Source organism: Eulemur rufifrons, chromosome 14, assembly GCF_041146395.1.
Source record: "Eulemur rufifrons isolate Redbay chromosome 14, OSU_ERuf_1, whole genome shotgun sequence".
Classification (NCBI taxonomy): domain Eukaryota; kingdom Metazoa; phylum Chordata; class Mammalia; order Primates; family Lemuridae; genus Eulemur; species Eulemur rufifrons.
The window spans coordinates 26,016,320-26,042,712 of record NC_090996.1 but is presented as its reverse complement, the minus strand read 5'-3'; the positions used below and the strand labels follow the sequence as shown (position 1 = coordinate 26,042,712).

The window sequence follows — 26,393 nt, the reverse complement described above, 5'->3', positions numbered from 1 at the left end:
CCTCTGCTGTTCCCTGTGCCTGGATGACCTGTCGCTGCTGTGTAGGTTTGGCAGCCTCCTGTTCCTCCTTTAAAAATTTAAGTTCAAAGGCTAACTCTTCCTGGGAACTGTCTCTCTCGCCTCTGATTTCTCACCCTAGCACCATCACAGCCCTGAGGCTTTTGGGTAGGTTCCATCGTGGAGTCTGTTTTCAAGAGGATAAGATTATTTTGGGGTGTCTGTGAGAATAGTATAGTGGGTATAGAGCCGGGGCCTCTTAAGTGATGCGGCCGGGTTCGAATCCTCTTTGCTCTGTGAGGATTTGGGTTCATCACAGGGCTTCAATTTCTTCAGCTTGACTGAGGAAGGCTTTGACTCCAAGAAATTAATACTCAGGGAAACAAGGCTACCACTTAGCACCTCCCGGGCGTCCCCACCCCTACTTTGGAATGCTCAGTGCGGGACAGGGCCAACCCTTCCCATCCTTTCACGCAGAGTTGAGCCCGCCCCGTCCCCGGCCCCCGGCCCCAGCCCCGCCGGGCGGAGCTAGTCCTCCACCGAGGCGAGGCCTGCTGCGGGGAGGGCCGGAGACGGCTTTAGCGGCGCTCTAGCCCGCTGAGCGCACAGCTCTCGCCCAGCGTGATTGGCTGAGGGCCGCCGCTCTACTTGCGCGACTTCCGGGGCGGAGGCGGGGACTCGGAGGTGCACGGCTTCCGGCGCGAGGCGCGGCGCGGCGGAGTGTTAGTAAGGCCCAATGGCGGCCCCGCTGCTTCACGCGCGGTTGCCCGGCGATGCGTCTGCTCCGGCCTCTGCGGTCAAGAAGCTGGGCGCGTCGAGGACCGGGTAAGATTCGGGCCGCTTCCTTCTGTGCGTCTGGGACCAAAGCCCAGGACCCGGCTTGGGGGAACGGGTTGAAAGGGTCTGGGGCACAGGGTCACCTCGGGGTCGCAAGAATGAGCCCATTCCCCGTAAGTGGGTAATGGAGATGGGACATGTCTGGAGAAGTGAGTCTGTTCTCTTTTCCAGAGGCCCCTTTCTCCCCACTGGATTGATTCCCTCGTAGTGTCCCAGGCTTGTGGGTACTGCGTTCTGTTCCTTGACTTCTCTTTTCTCCCGCTTTTTCGTCTAAATTTGGAAGGGGTTTCCTGGGCTATTTGGATTATCAGCCGAATGTTGTCATTGATGGCGAATAGAATCTTAACATTTTCTTGTTTGAAATTTGTTTCGACACACATATTTGTTTAACAGTCTTTATCTCGCTCCTCTTGGAAAGCCTCTAACCCCCACAGGACACTTTGGGGTTTAACTTTCAGAGTCATTAGTAAGATGCTATATTTTCTCACTAACGTACACTGTTTGAGTGAAACAAACCTTGTAAAACACTTAGCATAACATAATTCCCAATATTTATTGAGCTCCTCCTACTTTCTGTGTTAGACACCGCGGTGGTAGTTTATCCAAAGAGACTAACGTCCCCACTCTCAACAAAGCTTACAGTCTAGGGAGGAAAGACAGTAAATAGGCCAGTAAATAAATGAACAGGATGATTGCAGATAGTGATAAGTGCTGTGAAGAAATATGACAGGGTTGTGGGAGGGGGAAGGCAGAGGATGGGTACTTGAGATTGCTGATATTGAAGGCCTTGGACATGTGAGCTTCAACTTGAGTGGAGACAAGAATCCAACCATGTATAGAGCTTGGAAAAGAGCGTTTCTGATAGAGTGAACAGCCAGTGAAATGAGAACCAGCTTGGCAAGTTTGAAGAACAGAAAGGACACTATAGCTGCAGTAAAACAAGTGGTTGGGGTGAGGTCAGAGAAGTCAGCAGAGGGGCCAGGTTAATGTAGAGCTTTGAAAACCTACATTAGTAAGGAGTTTGGTCTTTATTCTAAGTGCGGCGGGAAGACAGTTTTTGAAAGATCGTTAGAATGGATTGTTGGGAGTTGAAAAGTGGAAGCAGGGAGACCAGTTAAGAGGCCTTGGCAGCAGTTCCACTGAACAACGTTGGTTCAATAAATGTTGGCTATTACAATTGTTATTATTCTTTATCATGAACTTAATAATAGTTTGATAATCTTGATTCTACAGGATTTCAGATATGCTTGCCTTAGAGAATGATTTTTTCAATTCTCCTCCAAGAAAAACCGTCCGGTTTGGTGGAACTGTGACAGAAGTCTTGCTGAAGTACAAAAAGGTAAGAGGAGATAATGTGTGAGGTGTGGTTTTTGTCTGATGAGAATACAACTGCAGGTGTTGTACTAAAGACCAGTAGACATAATAAAATGAATTTTAGATACCAGTATTGAAATCCAGTATTTAATAGCATGATGCTGTTAGCTCACGATTAGAGTAATAATGTCTTTGTAGAGGTTTCACCTCTTTGAATGCTTTGTTTACATAATGTCTTTTAAAAACTTTAGCAAGTGCTAGAATAAACACACCATTAGAACATTTTATTTATTTATTTATCTTTGAGACAGTTTTGCTCTGTCTTCTGGGCTAGAGTGCCATGGTGTCAGCCTAGCTCATAGCAACCTAAAACTCCTGGGCTCAAGCAATCCTCCTGTCTCAGTCTTCCAAATAGCTGGGACTACAGGCGAATGCCACCATGCCCAGCTAATTTTTTTTTTTCTTCTATTTTTAGTAGAGGTGAAGTCTGTTGCTCAGGCTGGTCTGAACTCAAAAGCTATCCTCCCAGAGTGCTAGGATTATAGGTGTGAGCCACTGTGCCCAGCTAGAACATTTTATTTCTTAAGGAATTACCTAAGCATTACTTCCAGACAATAAACCAGATATGTTAATAGAGATTTTGTTTGTTTTTGCATGAGTTTATAAGTGATTCTACCAAATCTCAGTGGTAGAGGAAAAAGGTAAATGATTGTTCGTTTATATAGTATTCATTTACATCCATATTTATGAATGAATACTATTTTAGTTCTTTCTGAATTAGATCATTACAGCAGTTTTTTCCCTTTATGCTTTTTGAGAATTCTCGGGAGTATCAACTATCATATTCAAATGTCAGTGTACAATATAGCTAAATATGAACGCTTTTTAGTTGTTGCATTTTCTTTTTTCCAAGCCCCCTGGCTCAACTAACATGAATTTAAATTTTTGTAGTCATGATTTTATAATCTGCCATTGATGTGTGAAAGTTAAAATATTCCTTTTGTAATTTCACCAGATGTTAAGGGTTAGTTAAAAGTCCTGCTGTTGATATCTAACAGGAAACCAAAGCAAGCATAAGTTTTTTTTTTTTTCTCCTTTAGGGTGAAACAAGTGACTTTGAGTTGTTGAAGAACCAGTTGTCAGATCCAGACATAAAGGTAATTAATTTTGTGTTTGATCATCATTAGCAAAGTTGCCACTTTGTGCAGACATTATTTTGCACTTTTGGTTCTATTGCTTTGTCCAGAACTTGCTCTTTCTGTGATCCCTTCTTTAATCCAGTGATTCTCAACTAGGGGCAGTTTTGCCTGCAGGGGGCATCTGGCAGTGGCTGGAGGTATTTTTGGTTGTCACAGTTGGGAGGGAAGGGTGCTACTGGCATCTAGTGGGTGGATGAACAGGGATACTGCTAAACATCTCACAATGTGCAGGGCAGCCTCCCATAACCAAGAATAATCCAGCCCCAAATGCCAACAGTGCTGACATCAGGAAACCCTGCTTTATTATTATTATTTTTTTTTTCAGAAACAGGGTCTTGCTCTGTCACCCAGGATGGAGTGCAGTGGCATAACCATAGCTCACTGCAGCCTTGAACTCCTGGGCTCAAGCCATTCTCCCAAGTAGCTAGGATTATAGGTGTGAGCCACTGTGCCTGTTGAGAAACCTGCTTTAATCCTTTTTACTGCCTCTTTCCTCTGTGCTGCACGTAACTCACCTGTCTCTCTAAGGCTAAAACAAAAACAAAACCAAAGTTGACATGGCTTTCAAGCTACTCTTTCAGTGTTTCCAACTTAAAGATATATATCTGTCATATTGTAACAACTTAATACATTTTGTTTCACTTTTCTTTCTTTATTGCCCAAGTTTGCAAAGAATAGTTTATTACCATGGCAGTGGTAGTCAGATTACCAGGAATAAAATCCCAATTCCATTGTTAGGCAGTGTGTAATCTAAATTGTTTAACTTCTCTACCTCTATTTTCCTCTGTGTAAAATCAGGAAGACAAAAGAGGTTTTTTAAGCGTGGAGATTGTAAAAGCAGCAATGAGTTAATTAATGTACAGGAAACACTTAGAATAGCCCTTGACCCCAAAGTAAGGACTTTGTAATTGTTAGCTTTATTTTGTTCCTGCTGACAGTCTGGACTTTATCATTGCTCATTCACATTTAAGTCCACTATTCTTACTACTGTTGTAATTACCCTGACAGAGGTTACCAGTGATTCCTTACGTACTGATTCAGTGGACTTATTTTTTCAGCCTCATACGAATTCTTTGTAGGAGTTGACACTGTTGATCACCCACTTAAAACCTTTCCTCAATGTCTCTGATCTTTCTGTCTTGTGATCACTTAATCTCTAATCACTCTCTTGATAGGCTCTTAAATTTGTCGTTGATTGGGTTTCCAAACTTGATCCTTTTCTCACTCTACAGATTCTTCCTGTGCGATCTCCTTATCTCTCCTCATGGTTTTGAAATCTGCCTGTGTTCTGATAACTCCCAAATTTGTATCTGTATCTCACATTGCTCTTGTGGGCTCTTGATTTGTTTCTTAACTGCCTGTTAGATGTATTTACCCAGAATTGTTACAGGTGCTGCAAACTTAGCATGTCTTAAATTCATTCTCTCTCTCCCAAACTCACTCCTTCTGCAGCCTTCTTTGTGTGCTCAACTGTTTATTGCTTACCCAGTTCTTGAGCTAGGGACTTGGGAGTCTTTCTGGACTTTCTCACCCTTCATATTCGTTCATTCACCAAGTCCTTTAGGAAAAAATCTTTCAGGTCTTCCTGTTTCATTGGTGCTCTCTTGTCTGGATTCTTCCAACAACCTCTTCAGTGGTCTCTAAGTTCCAATGCTCTTTTATCTTAGAGTTTCATCAGAAAATGGTGAATCTCGTGGAAGTTTGTCACATAGGTAATGGCTTCGAAAGCACTCAGTAGTTGCATGAAGGTGTGGAAAAGGTGGCAGCTCCTTCACCACATGGAGCAAGGCATGTGGGAGAGTAGGCAGAGCATAGCCTTGACCCAGACAGGCTGGTTTGAACCTGGTTCTTTATTGGCTTCTTGGTTGGGCAAATTGCTTATTCATCTCTCTTAATCTCAGATTCCTGAACCTTAAAATGGGAATAAATAATCATCTCGCAGTTTTTAGAATTAGAAAAAGATACACAGTGTTGAACACCATGCCTGGCACATGGTGTGTTCTCACTAAATGGTGCTCTTTATGAACAGTCTATCCCTGTAGGTAGGACATTGTATTGCTTTTATTTATATGTCTCTTCCCCCTACTGGGTCTTCATGAGCATTAACCATTGTTTTTCACAAATTTGGGGATTTTTCTCACAGTTTTTTCCTGCATATGTGTATATATGCATGAATATAAATGACATATTTTACATAACTGATACTGTATACGTGGATCTTTTTAATTTAGCAGTTTTTCTCATGTCACTAAAAATTATTATGAACAGTAATCTTTTCTTTTTTTCTTTACTTTTCCTCTAAAATTGCTTGTTTCCAGAATGAACAGTAATCTTATTGCCTAAAAAATATTTCATGGAGTAGTAGAACCATCATTTATTTATACAGAACACATCTTAGTAAATTTAAACCCAGCCACAAGTTGAGTTTAGAAAAAGTTAAATTTATTGATGACTTCAATTAATCAGCCTAGACTCAATGTTATTAAAATGTTTTCTGGTCAGCTTGAATATAGAGGAAATAGAGATAGCTGTTGGTTGTTTGATCTTCTAATATTTGAATCTGCTATACTTCTGTGGTTTTAAAAAGTCCCAGGTGTCAATATTTGAGTTGTTTTCACTTTTTAAGGGCAAAGAAAATCATGTTCAAGTATTGCACTTAATTCTTTTTTTTCTATATATCAGAGTTACTAGATTACTTTTTTAAAACGGGAACATTTATTGTGATATCTTTTTATGCTTTGATACCCAATTTTTGTTTCCTTCCAAGCTTGGGACCACCCCCCAAACTTAAATATTATTGGTAGATGATTGATGTAAGATAGGTATGATTTTCTTTGCTATCTTAAGAGTATTTGTGATTTTGAAAGTACTTTTCTTTGTTTTAACTTAAGGACGACCAGATCATTAACTGGCTGCTAGAATTCCGCTCTTCTATCATGTACTTGACAAAAGACTTTGAACAGCTTATCAGTATTATATTGGTAAGTTCACCATTCATTTCACTGATTAGTATGTAATTCAGTACTTTGAAAATAGTATGTATCAATAAAATGTTTATTTCATCTTCCTCTCTCTACTCTAGAGGTTGCCTTGGTTGAACAGAAGTAAAACAGTGGTGGAGGAATATTTGGCGTTTCTTGGTAATCTTGTGTCAGCACAGACTGTCTTCCTCAGACCATGTCTCAGCATGATCGCTTCCCATTTTGTACCTCGTAAGTGGTTACTCTTTGCTCGCTTTATTTTTCTTTATTTAAACACCTCTTTATTAAAATACTGCCTTCCCCTTTTATGTGGGGGGCACCACCACCATGGAAAATTCCATTTGCATATTGGCACGAGTTCTAGTAGATGTCTGTTCTCTATAAAGATCCCTATGGAGGTGTCTGGATTCTTTCGTTGCTGTGATTTTTTTTTTTTTTAATGGGTTATAATTTGCTTTAGGGAGCTTCTGATGAAGTCTTAGAATTCATCTAGGAATTTTTAGCTATTTAAAGTTGCTTTACTTCTTCTGGTTGTGAATCTAATCATTGTACTAAGTTTGGGCTGTGGAAAAATAGCTTTTTGGTGTAGCTGTTCATTTTCTAGGTCAATAACAGAATAACTTATTTTCTGTTTCTCTCAAAAGCCCGAGTGATAATTAAGGAAGGCGATGTAGATGTTTCAGATTCTGATGATGAAGATGAGAGTAAGTATAAAAAGTATTCAAGTAGAGCCAGGTGCAGTAGCACATGACTGTAGTCCCAGCTGCTTGGGAGGCTGAGGTGGGAGGATCTTTATAAAAAAGATTAAAGCAAGGAATGCCTCCTGTGTCTTCATGAATGATAAAATATACTGGCACCTAGTCTAGTAAGCAGGTTGCAACAAGTGACAACCTTTGCTAGAATCCTTATTGTTACATTCAACATTAATGTGCAATCAGTTGTCATGAATGCATTGCTTACATAATTAGTTCATTTAGTTTTCATTGATTGTGGAGAAAAATCTTGAAATTATTATTTCTCTCATAAGTTACTGAGTTTTGGTTAGGAAGTGTTTTTAGCTTTAAGTACACAGTTTTTCAGTTTTCAGTTTTGTTTTGATGTTCATACTCAACTTTTCTCCTTGTAGACCTTCCTGCAAATTTTGACACATGTCACAGAGCCTTGCAAATAATAGCAAGATATGTCCCATCGTGAGTATGCTTATTCTTTATTTTGAATAATGGTGTTTAATTCTCTTTATTGTTTTTTCCCTCTCTTTTCTGACTAACCACTAGTCATGAGTTTATAATGGTGTTTAATTCTCAAGAAAATTATAATCACTTAGTAGAAAATTATAAAATGCTAACAGCATCAAAATTTGAGTCATATTCTGTGTGCTTTTTGTATCCAGTTGATGAAGCATCACTTTATAAAGAAAATGGCATTTCTGTTTTCTATTCATTGTCTTTAATTATTTTTCAAAACTATATGCATATTCTCCCCCAAATTTTGTATAGTGGTTGGAATTTTGCTTTTATCTTCAACAGATATATCCAAAAATTTTCAGTGAGAAACCCCTGTGTGTGTTTGTGTCATGCCATATGAATAAAAATTGCAGTTCTAAGAAAAGCTTTTCAGGTTCGTGAGTTTCTTTTGGAGGGATTGACTTCTGGTTCCCTCTATAAGTTTATTATTTGTTACAATTCAGGGTGATACATTTTTCCCTTTTAAAGTTATGTATGTGTTGTGGGAAGTGTTAGGTTTTAAACTGAAGCCCTGATACTCTTCTGTAGGAAAAAAGCTCTCCCTTTGATTTGCTGTTGGTATCAGAGTTTATGGAAATTTATTTTCTCCTAAGTCATTACTTACTTTTCTCTGAAACTATATATTAATTTCAAGTTCCAATTGTTTGGGATCCGGGTTGCTGTTTGACTCCTGTGTATCTATCCATATTTGCTTTTAGAATGGAAATATTATTTTCCTAGAAGGTCCCGTTAACATGGATTTGTTGAATTCTTTTTTAATAGGACACCATGGTTTCTTATGCCAATACTGGTGGGAAAATTTCCATTTGTTCAAAAATCAGAGAGAACATTGGTAAGAAATATTTTCATGGGGAAAATAATAGAAAAGTTGTTCTGTGTGATTTTGTTTTAGGTGATCTTAGGTCTTTTTCTTAAAAGTGGTTTTGTCTGCTAGATACCAAGCTCTAGTTTAAGAATTTGATTCAGGTTTGTTTCTTAGTAAGTGACCACTGGGGATTCCCAGTGCCTTTTTCTCTTATTGCTATATGCAAGCCAAGGTCAGAGTCAATTTCAGAAATATCTTTAGAGGCTTTATGCTCATAGTGATAAGAATTATTAGAAGGTGGCCGGGCGCGGTGGCCCACGCCTGTAATCCTAGCACTCTGGGAGGCCGAGGCGGGTGGATCGCTCAAGGTCAGGAGTTCGAGACCAGCCTGAGCAATGAGCGAGACCTCGTCTCTACTAAAAAAATAGAAAGAAATTATCTGGCCAACTAAAACATATATAGAAAAAAAAAAAATTAGCCGGGCATGGTGGCGCATGCCTGTAGTCCCAGCTACTCGGGAGGCTGAGGCAGTAGGATTGCTTAAGCCCAGGCGTTTGAGGTTACTGTGAGCTAGGCTGACGCCACGGCACTCACTCTAGCCTGGGCAACAAAGCGACACTCTGTCTCAAAAAAAAAAAAAAAAAAAAAAAAGAATTACTAGAAGGTAATGCTTCACGTATCACTAATTGTAAACAAACCTTGAAAGCAGACCCTTCTGTAGATGAATTCTGCTGAAGTTTTTGTGTAATGCTTACTTGGGTCATTTGTGTAGTTTTTAATAATAGTGGTTGCCTTCTACGCATAGATTATTTTTTCCTCAATAGGGTGGTACATATATTAAATAAGGAGTTAATAAATTTTGCTAATGTTTGTGGTATCCTGCCTCAAGTGGAATATTATAAGTCACTATCTCTTATGACTATAGATGCAAAAATCCTCAACAAATACTAGAAAATTGAATCCAGCAACATCTAAAAAGAATTATCTGCTGTGACCAAGTGAGATTTATCCTAGGAATGCAAGGTTAATTTTTAACTGAAAATGAATTAATGTAATACATCATATCAATAGAATAAAGGACAAAAACCACATGATCATCTCAGAAGATGCAGAAAAAGTATTTGACAAACACCAAAACCTTTTCATGACAAAAACAGAAGGAAACTTTGTCAACCTGATAAAAGGCATCTGTGAAACACCCACAGCTAACTTCATACTCAATATTGAAAGACTGAAAGCTTTCCCCTAAGATGAAGAATGAAACAAGGATGTCTGCTCTCGACACTTCTCTAGCTAGGGAAGTTAGGCAAGCAAAAAAGAATTAGAGGCATGCAGATGAGAAGGAAGAAGTAAAACTCTGTTTTGATACGTCATCCTAAGGAATCCACACACACAAAAAAACTATTAGAGCTAATAAATGAGTTCAATGTGGATATGAGATATAAGACCCATACAAAAACCAGTTGTACAAGACAATTTAATGGGGGAGAATAGCCTTTTCAGCAAATAATGTTGGCCCAAGTTGATATCCACATGCAAAAGAGTAAAGTATATGGATATCCATATACAAAACTGAACTAAAAATGGATAAAAGACTTAAATCTACAAGCTAAAACTATAAAACTCTTAGAAGAAAGTATAGGTGTAAATTTTCATTATGTTGGATTAAGCAGTAGTTTCTAGATATGATATCTGGAGCACAAACAACCAAAGAAAAAAATAGATAAATTGGACTTCAAAATTAAAAATTGTTGTGTTTCATAGGACACCTTCAAGAAAATGAAAACATAATCCCAAGGGGAGAAAATATTTCCAAATTATTAATATATATCTGATAAAGGACTTGTATATATTAGAAAAAAGGGCACAGGATCTTCAGACATTGCGCTAGGTAGAGAAGCGCTGCTTTAAGATATGCAACAAATTCAGTTTACTGGGGATAATTGGAATAATTATACTGAACATAATGTATATATAGAAACAGTACAGTTTCTATATTGCTGGATAGTTTATTTTTTCTATTTAAATATTTGAAACAAAATGTTCTATAATTAAGATTTTGCTTACTTAGTTATGAAACCTTTATTCACTGTTGAAATGTTTATCTTATGTTTTATGCTTTAGGAATGTTATGTTCATAACTTACTAAGGATTAGTGTATATTTTCCAACATTGAGACATGAAATTCTGGAGCTTATTATTGAAAAGCTACTCAAGTTGGATGTAAGTATTGAATAATCCGTTTTTCTTTTTTCTTTTCATTTATTGAATATATTGTATTTGTTATAATCACAGTTTGTAGAAACAACAGTAGCAACGATGGGGGAAGAAAACACAGTTCCACCATTCTTTGCTTCATTTCTTTTAATGTTTCTTGAACTCCATCTATGTGATGGGAGTCGCGAATGGTTCCTTCTCTCATGGTTGGGGAACAAGCCATTAAATGCATAGTCACACACATGTAAAGGTACTCTTGTAGAAAGTGCTTTGAATTAAACACTCATTACGATGAGCTAGAGAACCTCATATAGTCAGGGGGTCAGGAAGGTATTCCTAAGGAAGTGATGTTGAGATTATGTGTACCTCTTTTTGCATTTGACATTTTTCAAAAATGCAAATTATGATTGTAAACAACCTAAAATTTTGTTTATTTAAAGAGGCCTGCAATAAGATGCAGGGGGAATGAAAGGAAGTAGTAGATTCTAGTGACATTGCGGAGGAAAAGTGAACTATTCCTTGAGACTGGTTTGGAAGTGGGAAGGCCAGAGGGTAAGAGGAAGGAATCCTTCAAAGGCAGCTGCCTGTGGAATAGAATCTTGGTGTTGCAGTTAACAGCAATAAGGAACTTCAGGAGGAGGAAGTTGGAAGACAGGAGTTCCATTTTGACAGGTTGAGTTGCAACTGGAGATCTAGCTGGGGAGTACCCACCAAGCCGTAGTAGCGGCAAGTAAGAGACTGAGAACAAACCTGTGGAATGATGCAATTAACGACATGGGGGGAAGGTCGCAGGCGCAGTGGCTCATACCTGTAATCCCTACATTTTGGGAGTCCCGCAGTGGAAGGATCCATTCAGGCCAGGAGTTTGAGACCAGCCTTGGCAACATAGCAGGTCCCCATCTCTACAAAAAAGAATAATTAGCCAGGCACCGGCAGTACCTATAGTTCCAGCTACTCAGGACGTTGAGGCAGGAGGATCACTAGAGCCCAGGAGTTTGAGGTTGCAGTAAGCTATGATGACACCACTGCATTCTAGCCTGGGTGACAGAGTGAGACCCTGTCTCAAAGAGAGAAAAATAAAAGGAAAAACCAAGAGGAACGATGCCAAGGGCTGGTTTGGTCGGCAGCATCAGATATTGCTGGCATTTTTAATGAAGATGAGAAAAGTAAAAGACCTTGGGTTTCTTAGTTGTCTTGTGGAGGGCCATGGATGGTGAGGAGGTAGGGCTGTTGGAGGTCTTGGTGAGGGTTTGTAGGGGGAGGAAGGGGCTGGAGTAGGGCCGAGTGGTGTGGTTCCGGATGAGGAAGACTTGAGCAGGTTTGTGAACCAGGAACAGGTTTTTCTCCACCAAGGAGAGATAAGCCCTGGTGGAAAAAAACATTGATACTGTAGGGGAGCAGGAAGATGGAATGAGGTCTTAGAAGAGCTGGAAGTTGAGCATACTGACATGGAGCTTGCTTGGAATTACATGTCTCTGGCCAACTGCATGTATGCCCTTTGTAAAGGCTTTCATACATGTTTAAGGAGCATTTTAGAATACATTTACAAAGAAGGTCATGCATAGATAGCAAAACAGGGCATGGTTTGAGTGCTATGTTAAATAAGATATTTGGAATGTGATATACCAAAATAAATATTTAATAATACAAATTTGGCTAATAGTTCATCATCTCTCTGCTCAGTTGATTGATGATGATGTGCTTCTTACACGGCATGTGTGTGAGTGTCTTGTGATGGAAGAAATGTTGAATTTGTTGAGGCTATTTGATTTAGGGCATCATGTCATAGTTGATTTTATATAAGTTTGTAATAAAAGGGGCTTGGTTTATAATATTTAAATTCCTCATGACTGAGATCAGTTAATAGATTTGCACCATAATTGTGTATTGTGTTAAATCGCTATAGAAGGTGCCAATCTGGGCACCTGTAAAATATGTATATCAGATGAATTTCCAGCCCCAAAATAGCATAGTTGTATTTTAAGTGCTTTTATTTATGTATTTTTTCCCTTTGTTGTATTATAGGTGAGTGCATCCCGGCAGGATATTGAAGATGCTGAGGAAACAGCAGCTCAGACTTGTGTTGGGACAGAGTCCACAGAAGGATTGTTCAATATGGTCAGCATTTCTGTTAATGGGAGCAGATATGTGAAGTTTATTTCAGAGGGTGGGAAGAGACAGCTTGTGGCCCCTCATCTTTTTCAAGGCTTTTGGTTAAAATAATTAAAATAGTTCAGCAAACTTGAAAGTGATTCTTTAAATGAGTAGTTTACTGCCATGTTTGTTATTTACTAGCTAGTATAATTGGTTTAGTTCTAAGGCCTCAAATTTGAGTTTGGAGAAATATGTTTTACTTTCATTCTTATACTTTATAGTGTTTATTTTTGTGAACTACATGTTGTTTGTGAGGGATTGATCTATAGAATAGCAGACCAGTTTAGTTTCTACTTTTTACTGGTTGCATACGTTAAAGCATTGCTTTGGGTAATGTCTGAAGTTGGGTTCAATGGAAGGAGAACCTGAGTCAGGGATTCAGCTGTTGTTGGGCAGAGGGTGTCAGGTGACAGAAAAGGGCAGAGGAGTTCACTGAGCTATAGCCTGACCCCACCAGGAGCTAGGGAGCATAGATTATGCCACAGAGTTTGGTCCCAGCTTGAGACCAGGGAGATGGCCATTTCTGACTCCCGTGTCAGTCATTGGTTCTGAGGGGAAGGGGCCAGCCGGGAGTGCAAGGGTAGTTCTGGCTGCTTGTATGCTGAGGGCAGCTCTCTGCGGGAGGTGGGCAGCTCTGAGCCGTTGGCTGCCGATACTCACAGCAGGTGGGAGATGGGTACCCTCACCTGGAAAGGGGACCTAGATAAACAGTGCCCATCGCAGTAGCGCTAGGAACAGAAGTTGGAGGGTGGGGGGAATCTGATGTTTGCGTGGGCAGTCTGCTTGGGTCTTCTAAATGCAAACCAGAAGCCAGTGTTCCGAATCTGTGCTTTCATTTTAAACTTAACAGGTGATTCTGATTCATAGCCCTGATTGAGAGCCACTGCCTAGAAAGGTGTCTATGCATTTTCTTTGTTTTATCTTTTAGAGCAAGTAATCATTTGTGAGGGTTTTCCCACTAAACCATTTCACATTAGATTATTTATTTATTTATTTTTGTTTGTTTCAGTAGATTTAGGGGGTACAAGTGGTGTTTTGATACATGGATGAATAGTATAGTAGTGAAGTGAGGGCTTTTAGTGTATGCATCACCTGAATAGTGTACATTGTGTTTTTTTTTTGTTTTGTTTTTTGTTTTTTTTTTTTTTTTTTTGAGACAGAGTCTCACTCTGTTGCCCAGGCTAGAGTGAGTGCCGTGGCGTCAGCCTAGCTCACAGCAACCTCAAACTCCTGAGCTCAAGCGATCCTACTGCCTCAGCCTCCCGAGTAGCTGGGACTACAGGCATGCGCCACCATGCCCGGCTAATTTTTTCTATATATATTTTTAGCTGTCCATATAATTTCTTTCTATTTTTAGTAGAGATGGGGTCTCGCTCTTGCTCAGGCTGGTCTCGAACTCCTGAGCTCAAATGATCCGCCCACCTCGGCCTCCCAGAGTGCTAGGATTACAGGCGTGAGCCACCGCGCCCGGCCCTGAATAGTATACATTGTGTTTTTAAGTGTCAGTCTTTACTTTTTATCCTCAAAGGATGAAGATGAAGAAACTGAACGTGAAACAGTGGCTGATCCTCAACGGCCCGATCAGATGGTACATCCTGTAGCTGAACGCCTGGACATCCTGCTGTCCTTGCTTTTATCCTACATTAAGGATGTCTGCTACGTAGACGGTAACAACCTATAATGATTACAGTAGCTACACTGTGTTTAACACCTAGTGTACCTGGGTCTGTGCTAGGCATTTTCCATATATTATCTCTGTTACTTATAAAAATCCTGTAAAAATCACTCTTTCAGTATGAGTTAAAAAGGGTTTAGAGAAGTCAAGTTACTTGCCAATGTCACATGGCTTGGAAATGGGACTGGGATTTAGGCTCACTTATATTTGTTTTCGAAGCCCCTCATCTTTTCAGTGACTGTTATGTTAAAGGTAATATATGGAGTTTGGTTGGTTTTAGGCAGAGATCAAATTATACTCAAGTTGGTCAAGACATTTAGGAATGGTGTAGTGGGCACTGATTCATGGTGCTTAGTGTTATGTATTGAATTTAAAGGGTCTTTGCTTGGTGTCATCATTGTGCCAGATGTTGGTACTATACTGAGCAAAGCAAGCAGTAGAATTGCTAGATCAAAGGCTTCTGCTACATGAGTTGTGAAATTGCCCTTTAGAAGGGCTCACGTTTATGGCATCATGGCAGTGTGTTTGAGGTGAGGGCCTGCTGCCTTGCCAGTACTGGATTATTAGACTTAAAAAGGAATATCTGTGCCAAATAAAAATAGCATTTTTTTTTATCATAGCTTAATGGATAATGTTGTGTTTCTTAATGGTTACTATGTTCTTTTTAAAATTTTGGCAAATGAATCCAGTACTTGAAAATGGGTATTTATAAAACTGAAATGCCAAATTTTCTCCTTAGGTAAGATTGATAACAACAAAACAAAGGATTTATATCGCGATCTGATAAACATCTTTGACAAACTCCTGTTGCCCACTCATGCCTCTTGCCATGTACAGTTTTTCATGTTTTACCTCTGTAGCTTCAAATTGGTAAGTAAAAATGTCGTTAACATTATATTAGCTTATTATTTTGCTGCCTACAATTTTTCCCTCTAAAATTGGGGTGGAGGGAGACCCCAATTTTTAAGGGAAATTTGGTTAGTGTTTCTTTTCCTTCAGCTCATTTTAATAGTTCCTTAATAAAATCACATCCACTTGTCAACACGTGGAAAGGACAGAGAGGGAGGGAATTGCTGTTGCCCGTCGCTCAGCTCCTGCTCTGAAGATGCCTTCCTGCCTTTGGCCACTAGGCGGAGTTCTTCCCTTCACTTCAAGCCTTTATTAAAATATCATATGGGTTATTTAACTGTTTACCTCCTTTATTCCCTTTCAGGGGAAATCAACTTTTCGATCCAGCATTTTAAAACTTTATGCTTTGGCTCTCTTTTGGGGCAGAAAATACATGGAAGGCTCTTCCTTCTTTACAACTTTTTGTAGCTTCCTGGGACAGTCGGGAGAGTATTTGTCATGTGTAAGAAGGTTAAACCCAGTCCACGCAAACTTGGGTGTTCCTAGCTTTGGAAAAGAGCTATTTGGGAGAAGTTGGGAGTTACACCCTTTGCTAAGAAGCTTAGTCAGTCTGTTTTTTTCCATGATTAGCATAATTAGTTAAATACCAGCTGTGCTGTAATCCATATTTCTATTCATGGTTAAGTTCAAAGACTGGAGTTCTCATGTCAAGAACTCCATGGAGTGGATTATACTGGTTTCTAGTCTGGGTGAGCTTCAGAATTACTTGAAGAGCTTTTATAATATGTGGATTCCAAAGCCCTGTCATAAACCTACTGAATCTATATCTTCAGGGTTGATTTTGATGCTCAGCTAGGTTTGGGATCCCCATTGGGTTATATTTATTTTAATTTTTATTTATTTATTTGTTTTTGAGACAATCTTGTTCTGTTGCCCAGGCTGGAGTACAGAGGTGCAATATAGCTCACTGCAGCCTCAAACTCCAGGGTTTCAAGCAATGCTCCCACCTCAGTTTCCCAAGTAGCTGGGACTACAGTTTTGCACCTCCATGCCCAGCTAATTAAAAAAAAAAAAAAAAAAAAAAAGATACAGGGTCTTGCTATGTTGTCCAGGCTGGTCTGGAACTCCTGGCTTCAAGTGATCCTCTTGCCTCGGCCTCCCAAAGTGTTGGTACAGATGTGAGCTCCTGTGCCCAGCCCACTGGATTATTTAATACCTGGAATACCTTTTGTTTTCAATAGTATTATCTCAAGGTGTTTTAAAAAATAAGAACCATTACAGTGAGCTATGATCGCACCACTGCTGTCCAGCCTGGGCAGCAGTAAGACCCTGTCTTGTAAAAAAAAAAAAAAAAGAAAAACCATAACTCTGTTCATTCTTTATCTAGCAGTATAACTGAGGTACTAGAACTTTCTTCCCACATGGGTAAAGTAAAAATCTTTGGATTCTGATAGCTAAACTATTTTAAGCATTAAAAAAAATCAGACCAACACCTTCTCTTTTTATAGGGATTTGCTGAAGCATTTTTGGAACATCTCTGGAAAAAATTGCAGGATCCAAATAACCCTGCCATCATCAGGCAAGCTGCTGGAAATTATATTGGAAGCTTTTTGGCAAGAGCTAAATTTATTCCTCTTATGTAAGTAACCTAATTTTCCAAGCACTTTTTAATATCATGCTTTAAAAAGAGTATAGTATTGTCTCACGTCAGAAATATGTCTTAATTTTTTTGTTCTGTCTTTAAAGTGAAAAAAATCTGTTCCCCCCACTCTATGCAAGATGTTTATTTCTAAGATGCAATTTTGGAATAAAATGTCTCCTTTTTTAGATATAAAACCTCATATGCAAGGTTTTTGTCATCTTTTTTTTGTGGTTACACTTGAATTTGAAGATCCGTTTGTCTTCATGGATAGGGTACAGTGTTGTATATGGTTTTGTTTTTTTGTTTTTGTTTTTTTGAGACAGAGTCTCACTCCGTTGCCCAGGCTAGAGTGCTGTGGCGTCAGCCTAGCTCACAGCAACCTCAAATTCCTGGACTCAGGCCATCCTCCTGTCTCAGCCTCCCGAGTAGCTGGACTATAGGCATGTGCCACCATGCTCGGCTGATTTTTTATATATATGTATTTTTAGTTGTCCAGCTAATTTCTTTGTATTTTTAGTAGAGATGGGGTCTTGCTCTTGCTCAGGCTGGTCTCGAACTCCTGAGCTCAAACGATCCGCCTGCCTGGGCCTCCCAGAGTGCTAGGATTACAGGCGTGAGCCACCGTGCCTGGCCTGTTGTACACTGTTTTGATTCTTTTTGTAGGTTTGTCCTTTTTCATATGCATTCCAAAGCAGTTGTATCTGTTAAAGCTGAAGAAAAACCCTTTTAAAGGTAATAGAAAGACCTGTCTAGAAGGCTAGTTTCTTCCTGTGATCCATGAAGATGTCTCTGGGCAATAATGCTGTTAAAAACCCTTCCCCAGCAACTAAATTGTTTGGCCAGAGGACTTCATCAGAATCCCACAGGGAATAGTGCAGTCCACCAGACCGTCTTTGTTTTGTGAGATGCAGGTAAATGTGCCCCGTTTGGCCGTCTCTCCCTAAGAGAGCTACCGCCCATTGGAGAAGCCCTTCTGAGTTGATCAGGAGAAACTGTCTCCATCCCTTGGGACATTTATTCCCAGAAGGTCGGATCTGTCCTGCCTTGTAATTGGAAGATTGTCCTTCCACCAGCCCATCTCCTTCCTTCCTTCCTTCCTTCCTTCCTTTGCTTCTCCTTTATTCCCATGGATAATGTTTAAAGAACTTTTTGTAGTTTATAATGAGAAGGAATTATGTGTTTTTATGTTCTAGTTTTTTTAATGAAGTAAATAAAGTTGACTTGAAGTTTTCTTTTTTCTAGTACTATAAAATCGTGCCTAGATCTTTTGGTTAACTGGCTGCACATGTACCTTGATAACCAGGATTCAGGAACAAAGGCTTTTTGTGATGTTGCTCTCCACGGACCATTTTATGCAGCCTGCCAAGCTGTGTTCTACACTTTTGTTTTTAGACACAAGCAGCTCTTAAGTGGAAACCTGAAGGAAGGTCAGTGATACGGGATTAATGGACTCAAGCTGGAATGGTGATTCTTTACTTTTTGTGATGTTGAAAAAAACTGTGGATTCCAAAAACCGCATGTGCATTCAAAATTTACAAGTAATTTCAAGCAGCTCATAGGCCCCTAAAAACCCCTTAAGCCTCCTCTTAACTGTTGATAGATTTGAGGCTGAGAACCCTTGCTCCAGAGGATGTGAAAAGTGAAGACCTCTTTGGTGGCGAGGCTGAGCCCTTGGGCTTTCCAGCGCCCTGCACCAAGCTGCCAGCGCTCCTTCTCCTTATTGTTCTGGAAACAGCAAGGTGAATGACAGGGATTCCCACTTTGCAGACCAGGCCAAAGCACGGGGAGGTCATTTGCCCAAGGTCATGTGGTTATTGGCAGGCTTAGCAGTTGAAGGCAGGTGAGGCTGACTCTGTAGCTTGTGTTCATACACAAGAGTCTGAAACTCCTCTAGCTGAATACTTGAGAGTTAGTGAGAGTTTTCAGTTGAAACTTGTTATTAGATTAGTATATTTTAGTTAAAGAGGGTCCCTAAGAACGATGTAATTAATTAAGTCAATTTAAGTTGTTTTGTTTATTTTCGTCAATAATTCAAATGGTTTAGTAGGCTGTTTCCTCTAAGCCAGGGTTTCTCAACCTCAGCACTGTTGACAGTTTGGGCTGTATAAGCCATCGTGGGGGTCTGTTCTATACATCAGCGATCCCCAACCTTTTTAGCACCAGGGACTGGTTTCATGAAAGATAATTTTTCTACAGAACGGGGGTGAGGGGCACTGTAAATACAGATGAAGCTTTGCTTGCTCACCTGCCACTCCCCTCTTGCTGTGAGACCCCAGTTCCTAAGTTTCACAGAAGACAATTTTTCCATGGGGTGGGGTGGCGCAGAGCCCAGGCAGTGATTCGTGGCCCAGTTCCTAACAGGCCGAGGACCAGGCATTGGGGACCGCAGCTGTACATTGTAGGATGTTTAACAGCATCTCACCTCCACCTACTAGCTGCTAACAGCAGCTCCCTACCACCCCCAGCTGTGACAACTAAAACTATCTCCAGACATTGTCCAGTGTCCTCTGCGGGGGCACAGTCTCCTTGGGCTAAGAACCACGGCCTAAACTGAATCTTCCATGGGTTGCATTTACTTCATGCTTCTATAAAGATGTGTGGGTTAAAATTAGTTTTATGAACTAACAGGAGAACAAGGCTTTTCATAAGGTGAATAAAATCTCTGCTTTTCTTTGTATAAATGGATGCCAGGAATCTTTTGTTTTTTTTATTGCCCTGGTGCTGCTGGGGCACCATTGGAAGCCTCTCTCTGGTGCCAGGAGTCTTGGTTAAAGAAGATGTATTTCTTACAGGCCACAATATTATCCTATTTGTGCAATTTTTATTGAAATATGTATCCAAGAAACTGTAGGAAAATGTATTCAAGCACAAATTGGTCTGCTTGCATCTGAAAATAAATGTGGGGTCTTTATTTTACTAACATAGGAGAGAATTATATTCATTAGTTCCACGATAGAGGTTTCGGTCTAAATTTGCTTCTACCTTCAGAATTTTCTTGTTACAATATGGCAAGTAATGTGCACCTGAAAACAATGCTCAGCTTCTCTGATAATTTAAGACATGCAAGTCAAAATGAGGTTGCTGTTTTGTTGCCTGTCATGATGGTTTGCTGAAATCAGATCACAAGATCTTTTTTGCCCTCTCTATAAATTTAGCATATGCTGAGCTTACAAACATGTGAATTCTAAATTGTCATATAATCTTATAGCACTCTAGGGACCCGTGCTTATTTCCTGGATCTTAAAAAGCACAAAAGGGTATCTTTAGAAAAGCTGCCTTTGTCCTAAGTGAATGTAGTTGGCCTAGTGATATTCTGGGCCGTACACTGTGCCACTTACCTACGTGGACCTTTAGTCACAGCATTTCTGTAAACAATAATTTTTTTAATTGTTTTTTTAATGTGTGACAATTTGTGCTTTTAAAGATACAGGCTTTTCAGTGACATTTGTACCTTAAAATTTTTTTTGTTTGTTTTGTAATCAAAGGTTTGAGGTATCTTCAAGGTCTGAACTTTGAGCGGATAGTGATGAGCCAGCTAAACCCTCTGAAGATCTGCCTGCCCTCGGTGGTGAGCTTTTTTGCAGCCCTCACAAAGTAAGTCGCACACACCTCCCTGATGGACGGTATTTAAAAGTGAGTTTGCGTTCATGTCAGTATTGTAAGATTCCATTAAATTTCTGAGAAACAAGTAACATTAAAAAACGAATAATTCAGTCCTTGCAGGAAATATTGCAGTGCAGCTATTATTTTTAAACTTAGATGGCACTGGAAATTGCTACCACTTTTTATCCAAAGGGTGTAATTCAACGGAAGCCTTGGCACTTTGCAATAAATAAGGCAACTAGTAGGCCGAGAGGTACAAACCAAAGATGCTTGTTTGAGTGACTCCTGTAATAGTAATAAAAATAAACTGGACATGAGGTAAAAGCCATCAGTGGGAGGTTGGTTTAGATATTACATTATCTCTAGCCCGGTGGCTATAGCTAATGCATCAGCTTTACTCTGTGCCAGGCACAGCTGTAAGCACTTGACATTGAACTCAGTTAACCCTCATATAACCCTATGACTGTATTATTAACCCCAATTAATAAACGGGGAGATAGAGGCACAGAGAGCTTAAATTCCTGCCTGAAGTCATACAGCCAGACTGCGGCAGAGCTGGGGTTTGAATGCAGGCCGTCCGGCCCCTTTGTGGGCATTCACTAAGTTATTCCGTGTTATGGAGAAAGCGAATTGGAGGCCATGGGCATTTAATTAGGATATGCAGGCAGGATCATGGCCTAAAATCTTCAGCAGCTACGAGTCTATTCGTTTCTTGTCCCTCAGTCCCCTTTGGACAGCTGGCTGCTCTTGTTCAGCAACGTTAATTCCATTTTGCTGAGCATCTAGTTCCCGGTATCCATTTTTTAATTTAATTTTAGTTTTTTTCTCTCCCACCAGCCCTCAGTAATCACATGATAGTTCTTGGTATCCTATCTGTCCTGAGATCTCAAAAAGGATAGTAAAGGATTAAGAAAAGGAATAAGAAGCCAACAAGCAATAGCGTTTAGTGGGTGGAAGGTTTCAGCACATGGCTGAGATGGGAAGCAACGGGCAGAGTGAGGACTGATGAGGCAAAGCAGGCAGCCGCCCCTGAAATCCTCTCTGGGTGGGGACAGAGGGTTGCACTTGCTGAGCCGACTGGTTTAGAGGCTCTAGATGGGGCTCGGTGTGTGTATTTGAGGTGAGGAGTGAGATGTTTATTTTATTTAATTTTTTTTTTTTTTTTTTTTTTTGAGATAGAGTCTCACTCTCTTGCCCAGGGTAGAGTGCAGTGGCGTCCTCGTAGCTCACAGCAACCTCAAACTCCTGGGCTCAAGTGATCCTCCTGCCTCAGCCACCTGAGTAACTGGAACGACAGTCGCATGCCAGGACGCCCGGCTAATTTTTTCTATTAGTAGAGATAAGGTCTCACTCTTGCTCAGGCTGGCGTAGAACTCCTGAGCTTAAGCAATCCTCCTGCCTTGGCCTCCCCAAACCCTGGCATTACAGGCGTGAGCCACCGCACCTGGCCTGCTTTATATTATTTTTACTAGCACTTATTATATTCAGCATTATCTGTGTAGTCAGGGTTGTTGTCATACACAAGTCACGTCTGTGCAGAGTAACTCCAGCATGTTAATGCCTCCTTCTGTGTTGGCTGTGTGTTCCACAGTAAATACCAGCTGGTCTTCTGCTACACCATCATTGAGAGGAACAATCGCCAGATGCTGCCAGTTATTAGAAATACAGCCGGGGGGGACTCGGTGCAAACCTGCACGAACCCGCTTGACACTTTCTTCCCCTTTGATCCTTGTGTGCTTAAAAGGTGGGTACCCCTGAACAGGTGGCACTGTTGGTGGTGAATTTAGGGTTTCTTTTTCATAAGTGGCCCTTCCTAGCTAGGGTCTCATGGTCTCCATGCACGTATTTCACAGGCCTAACCTAGAGAATGCCTAGCAGAGTCTGCCAAGTGTCATAGGCACACTAGGGTTTATAGATCTGCGCCTCAGTAGGAACCAAGATTGACACCAGGAGTCTTTTCCTTTTCCTTTCCTCTCCTTTCCTTTCCTTTCCTTCTTTTCTTTTGTTTTCTGTTCTTTTGTTTTCTTGGTATGGGGATAAAGGTGGCAGGATAGGGAGGGAGGGTGCTGTCTTTTCCTGACTCATAATTTTCTGCCAAGTAACTTGTTCCTTCCTCTAGAGACCACATCCTATACTGTTGTTCAGGATAAACAAAAGCCAAGTGATTTATCTAGGTGGGTTACTCTAAAAACCCACCAAGCTGGCCTTAACTGTGCATTTGTGTAAGTAAGCAAGATTTTTGCTTATTGTGCAGTTTCTAGCAAGCAGTGTGACCATCTGGGATTGTCTGGTCCCCCAAGTCTTGGTTGATGGAAACCACATTAGTTGTTTTTCCTAGACTTACCTTTTCAGTAAGTTACTATAGGAATATAAAAAAGGGACTTCCAGAATATTACAGTTCTGCCTTCGTCTGGACGTACTATAACTCAGTTGTCAGTCTTAGTAAAGTTTAGAAACAGTTTCACTTGAAAAGGGAAAGAGGAGAAACAGTCGGCGTGGCGCTCCATCTACACGAGTGAAAGAGCTCTTGCACGCAGAGAGCTGCTACGTGGGGTACTTCGGACATTACTGTTACTTGAGCCATAGTCTGTTTTCATGTCTCACTTTTGGGAAATGAGTCTCGAGAGAGCGGAATACATTCTGACTTTTGCTGCACTATTTAACTTGTCTTTGAAATGTGATCCTCGCTGACAGGTCAAAGAAATTCATTGATCCTATTTATCAGATATGGGAAGACATGAGTGCTGAAGAGCTTCAGGAGTTTAAGAAACCCATTAAAAAGGTAAATTTGTGACTCAGCACACTTTCTGGGGATCTTCGTTGTGGTTATAGGTCATAAGCAGTGTTACGCTTTAAAAATACTAAATTTTGTTCATTCTGCCTTTACAAAATTCCAAGCCCAGGTTATATTCTTCTTGTTAAGAGTTTTGGGATTTTTTTAAATTTTTTTTATTTTTAAAAAATATAATGATCTCAGGAGTCTACATCAATGTTACAGATCTCCACGAATGTGTGGGGAAGACGCGGATCTGCGGCATGTCCTCCGGCAGACGCTAGGGGGAGCTGGCGCGGTACTCCCAGAGAAGAAAAGTAGCATCCAGTAACACACGATGTCACTTTGCTTATTTCATAGCACATTTATTTCTACATTAAAAGTCAGCTTTAGTATGCCTTTTTTTGGGTTATTTTTTTAACCCACAAGATGCAAGCTTCTAATAATCCTTTTTCTATGATTATAGTAATCATTGGAAAGCTCATTTTATACTTTTCCTCATATTTTGCATTTGTGGGGGGCATCATTCATTCACATTGTGTCAGATACAGGGGCTGGAACTGAGCAAGAATGATGTGTCCTGTTACCTGCCCTCATTGAGCCTGAAATCTGTCTGCAAATCAGACTTTTCAGTAAATTAAGATATTTCCTTCACCCCCATCTTTACAAAAGCAGCACGTTCCTGAGGAAAGGAAATCATGAAAACTTTTCAGTCACCACTTACACTCTTCCTGACGATTTCTCTTTATACAGGAGACAGTAGAAGACGAAGATGATGATTTTTTGAAAGGTGAAGTCGCCCACAATGATACTGTGATCGGGATTACACCAAGCTCCTTTGACGCACACTTCCGAAGTCCTTCAAGTAGCGTGGGCTCCCCGCCTGTGTTGTACATGCCAGACCAGTCCCTGTGACCCAGAGGATTGGTGACCGAGAGGACAGAAATGAGCCACGTGCTTCCCCACAGAGCCCTTTGGCACCTGGTTCGTGCTGTCTGGGCGTTGCTTGAACTACGAGGAGTATGTGGCTCAGGCGTCGTACTTGCAAGTCTGAACAGAAATGTGGGTTTTTTCTGTTTTGTTCTCCTGACAGACAAAATGAAAAGACTGAGTATCATGTGCAATATTTTATAGTGGGGTTGGTGGTAAATTTTGAAGACTGCTTGTTTAGTGGGTACATTTTTTTGTATCACAGGTTTTTGACATAACTAATTGTGAAATTGCTAGTATGGGCAGCAGCCTGTTTTAACAGATTGCCTTTTTAACTTAGGTTTTTGTCAGAGGCATAGTCATAGGACTTTGTTGACCTGCTTTCAGTGAAAAATCTTCTAGGGTAAATTCTCTATTTACCTCTGTTTTACTAAATTGTGTTCATTTTGGCTACATTGTTTAGCTTCTGCTGTAATTGTATTTGTGTGCTGGGATTTCAGTGGGGTGCAGAGAAGCTAGACGGAAAGTGGGGAGCTGGCCAGACCCGGTCTGGGACGCCGAGCTGTGGAGCTGGTACTGAAAAGGATCCCTAGGGACTTCAGAGACCAATGAAAGTCCGTAGGAAAGAGATTGAGGATTCAGGGAAACAGAATCGGACAAATGATGTACTTGTACAGTATAAAAATGGATTTAAAAGAAAATTTGAGGTCCAGGTAAATGTAATTCCCCTTGACTGCAAGTGGGCCTGGACCCTCATAAACACAGGACACAGTGCTTTACACTTGGGCTCTCAAGCATCCTGTTGGAATTGGAACTGCTCATTGTAGCAGTTACATCAAATTATTTTGACCAGTATCAGCTGGTTATTTTATTTGTCTGAAGGAGGAAAAAAGCCTTTCTTTTAGGTTATTTGGTGGAATGGTTGTGCGAGCAACAGTAGGCCGAAGTTACTACTGCAGTCTTTGTCTAATGGCTGTGCATATCATGGATTTAGCTTGGGAAGTCCTTCTCTCCAAGCTTCTTTTTGTATTTTTATAACTGAACACAGAGAGGGGTAGTCTAAGACACCCTCGCTTTGTAACCAATTTCTGCAAGTGCTGCTAGAGTCATTTTGAAGCTCAAGCACATTTTTGCTTTCTTTCTTATATGTATACTTTTTTGTTTACTTGTGAAAATGGCCACCTTTAAGCGTATTTATTTTTCTGCCACTTCTATTTATTTAAAGGCAAGCAATATTTTCTTGATCACAAATATTTTATAATGAAATACTCTTTCCTAGGGCTTTGTATGCTCTTGTATAATTACACTGATGGCAATGTAGAGTTTGAATTTCAGTCTGTAAATACTTTTTTGTAAAATAGAAATTTTTATTGCTTTAAAATTTTGGAATATTGGTGGTTTTCTTTTGGTGACTTGGTAGAAAGTCATTTAAGAACCTTAAGGTTCTCCTTTTTTAACTGCTGGTAAAAAGGTGGGATTTTGTGTATTGGATAAAATGGGTAAATGAAAATGTATCTACAGAAGTTAACGTAAGTGGGATCTTTGTGGGTTGGGAAGTAGTTTTAATGTAGAAGGATAGGGCCAGTATTTACAAAGAAGTCTTTAATTTCGAAGGAGTTTCAGGAAAAAAATCCATTGTGAAAATAAAATACTGACATGGTTAATCTGGAATTTTCATTCTTATGCCAGTTAAGGGAGGTATTGTTATGGCCTGAGACGCGAGAAATGACCAGCTAAAGACCGACTTGAGCCCAATCAGGAGTCTTTATTAGCTGGGCAGCGACTACTCTCTGTACTGCCCAAAGGCGGCGCAGAGAGCAGCAGTGAGCCTTTGAAACAGAAAGTTTTTATATTGTAAGTTTGTGGGTGGAAAATTATGAAGATTGAGCAAGCAGGTGTACAAAAAGCCTTGAGTAAGCATTACATCATTTTCTTATCTTTGGTGTAACAGGATCTGGGCAGTTTGGGCTGTAGGCCATATCTTGTTCATGCAAAACATGAGTTTTGTAATAGCTTCACACAAAACGTGGGGGCTGTAATCATTTTACGCGGAACATGGGTGTTGCAGTGACTTAGGAATTTCTGTGTTGGGTGTACTATCTTGAGTAAGCAGGAGCAAGCAGGTTTACAGAAGCAGAATGGCAGATTAATGATTTTTTGGCGTGAAACTCAG

The 26,393-nt window shown here is 40.3% G+C and overlaps 1 protein-coding gene across 2 annotated transcripts; it reads left to right on the top strand.

Annotated features, from left to right (window-relative positions):
* The first annotated feature begins 720 nt into the window (after positions 1-720).
* RRN3 (RRN3 homolog, RNA polymerase I transcription factor) lies at positions 721-26,393 on the top strand. 2 transcript variants are annotated; one of them, XM_069486090.1, is made up of 18 exons: positions 721-822; positions 2,068-2,173; positions 3,249-3,305; positions 6,239-6,328; positions 6,430-6,559; positions 6,973-7,032; positions 7,455-7,518; positions 8,335-8,404; positions 10,502-10,600; positions 12,620-12,712; positions 14,277-14,415; positions 15,163-15,293; positions 16,781-16,911; positions 18,157-18,341; positions 20,400-20,508; positions 22,109-22,261; positions 23,212-23,299; positions 24,044-26,393. In XM_069486090.1, exons 1-18 carry the CDS (start codon positions 734-736, stop codon positions 24,203-24,205), a joined length of 1,956 nt encoding a protein of 651 aa, XP_069342191.1. In that variant the 5' UTR covers positions 721-733; the 3' UTR covers positions 24,206-26,393. The 2 variants fall into 2 exon arrangements, with proteins under 2 accessions (XP_069342191.1, XP_069342192.1); XM_069486091.1 differs by lacking the exon at positions 6,239-6,328.

Excerpts from the sequence above, each read along its gene's own strand:
- RRN3 (XM_069486090.1), top strand. The coding sequence starts at position 734 with ATGGCGGCCCCGCTGCTTCACGCGCGGTTGCCCGGCGATGCGTCTGCT. Across the intron at positions 6,329-6,429 it reads AGCTTATCAGTATTATATTG|AGGTTGCCTTGGTTGAACAG; the intron begins GTAAGTTCACCA and ends TCTCTACTCTAG. Across the intron at positions 15,294-16,780 it reads ACCTCTGTAGCTTCAAATTG|GGATTTGCTGAAGCATTTTT; the intron begins GTAAGTAAAAAT and ends CTCTTTTTATAG.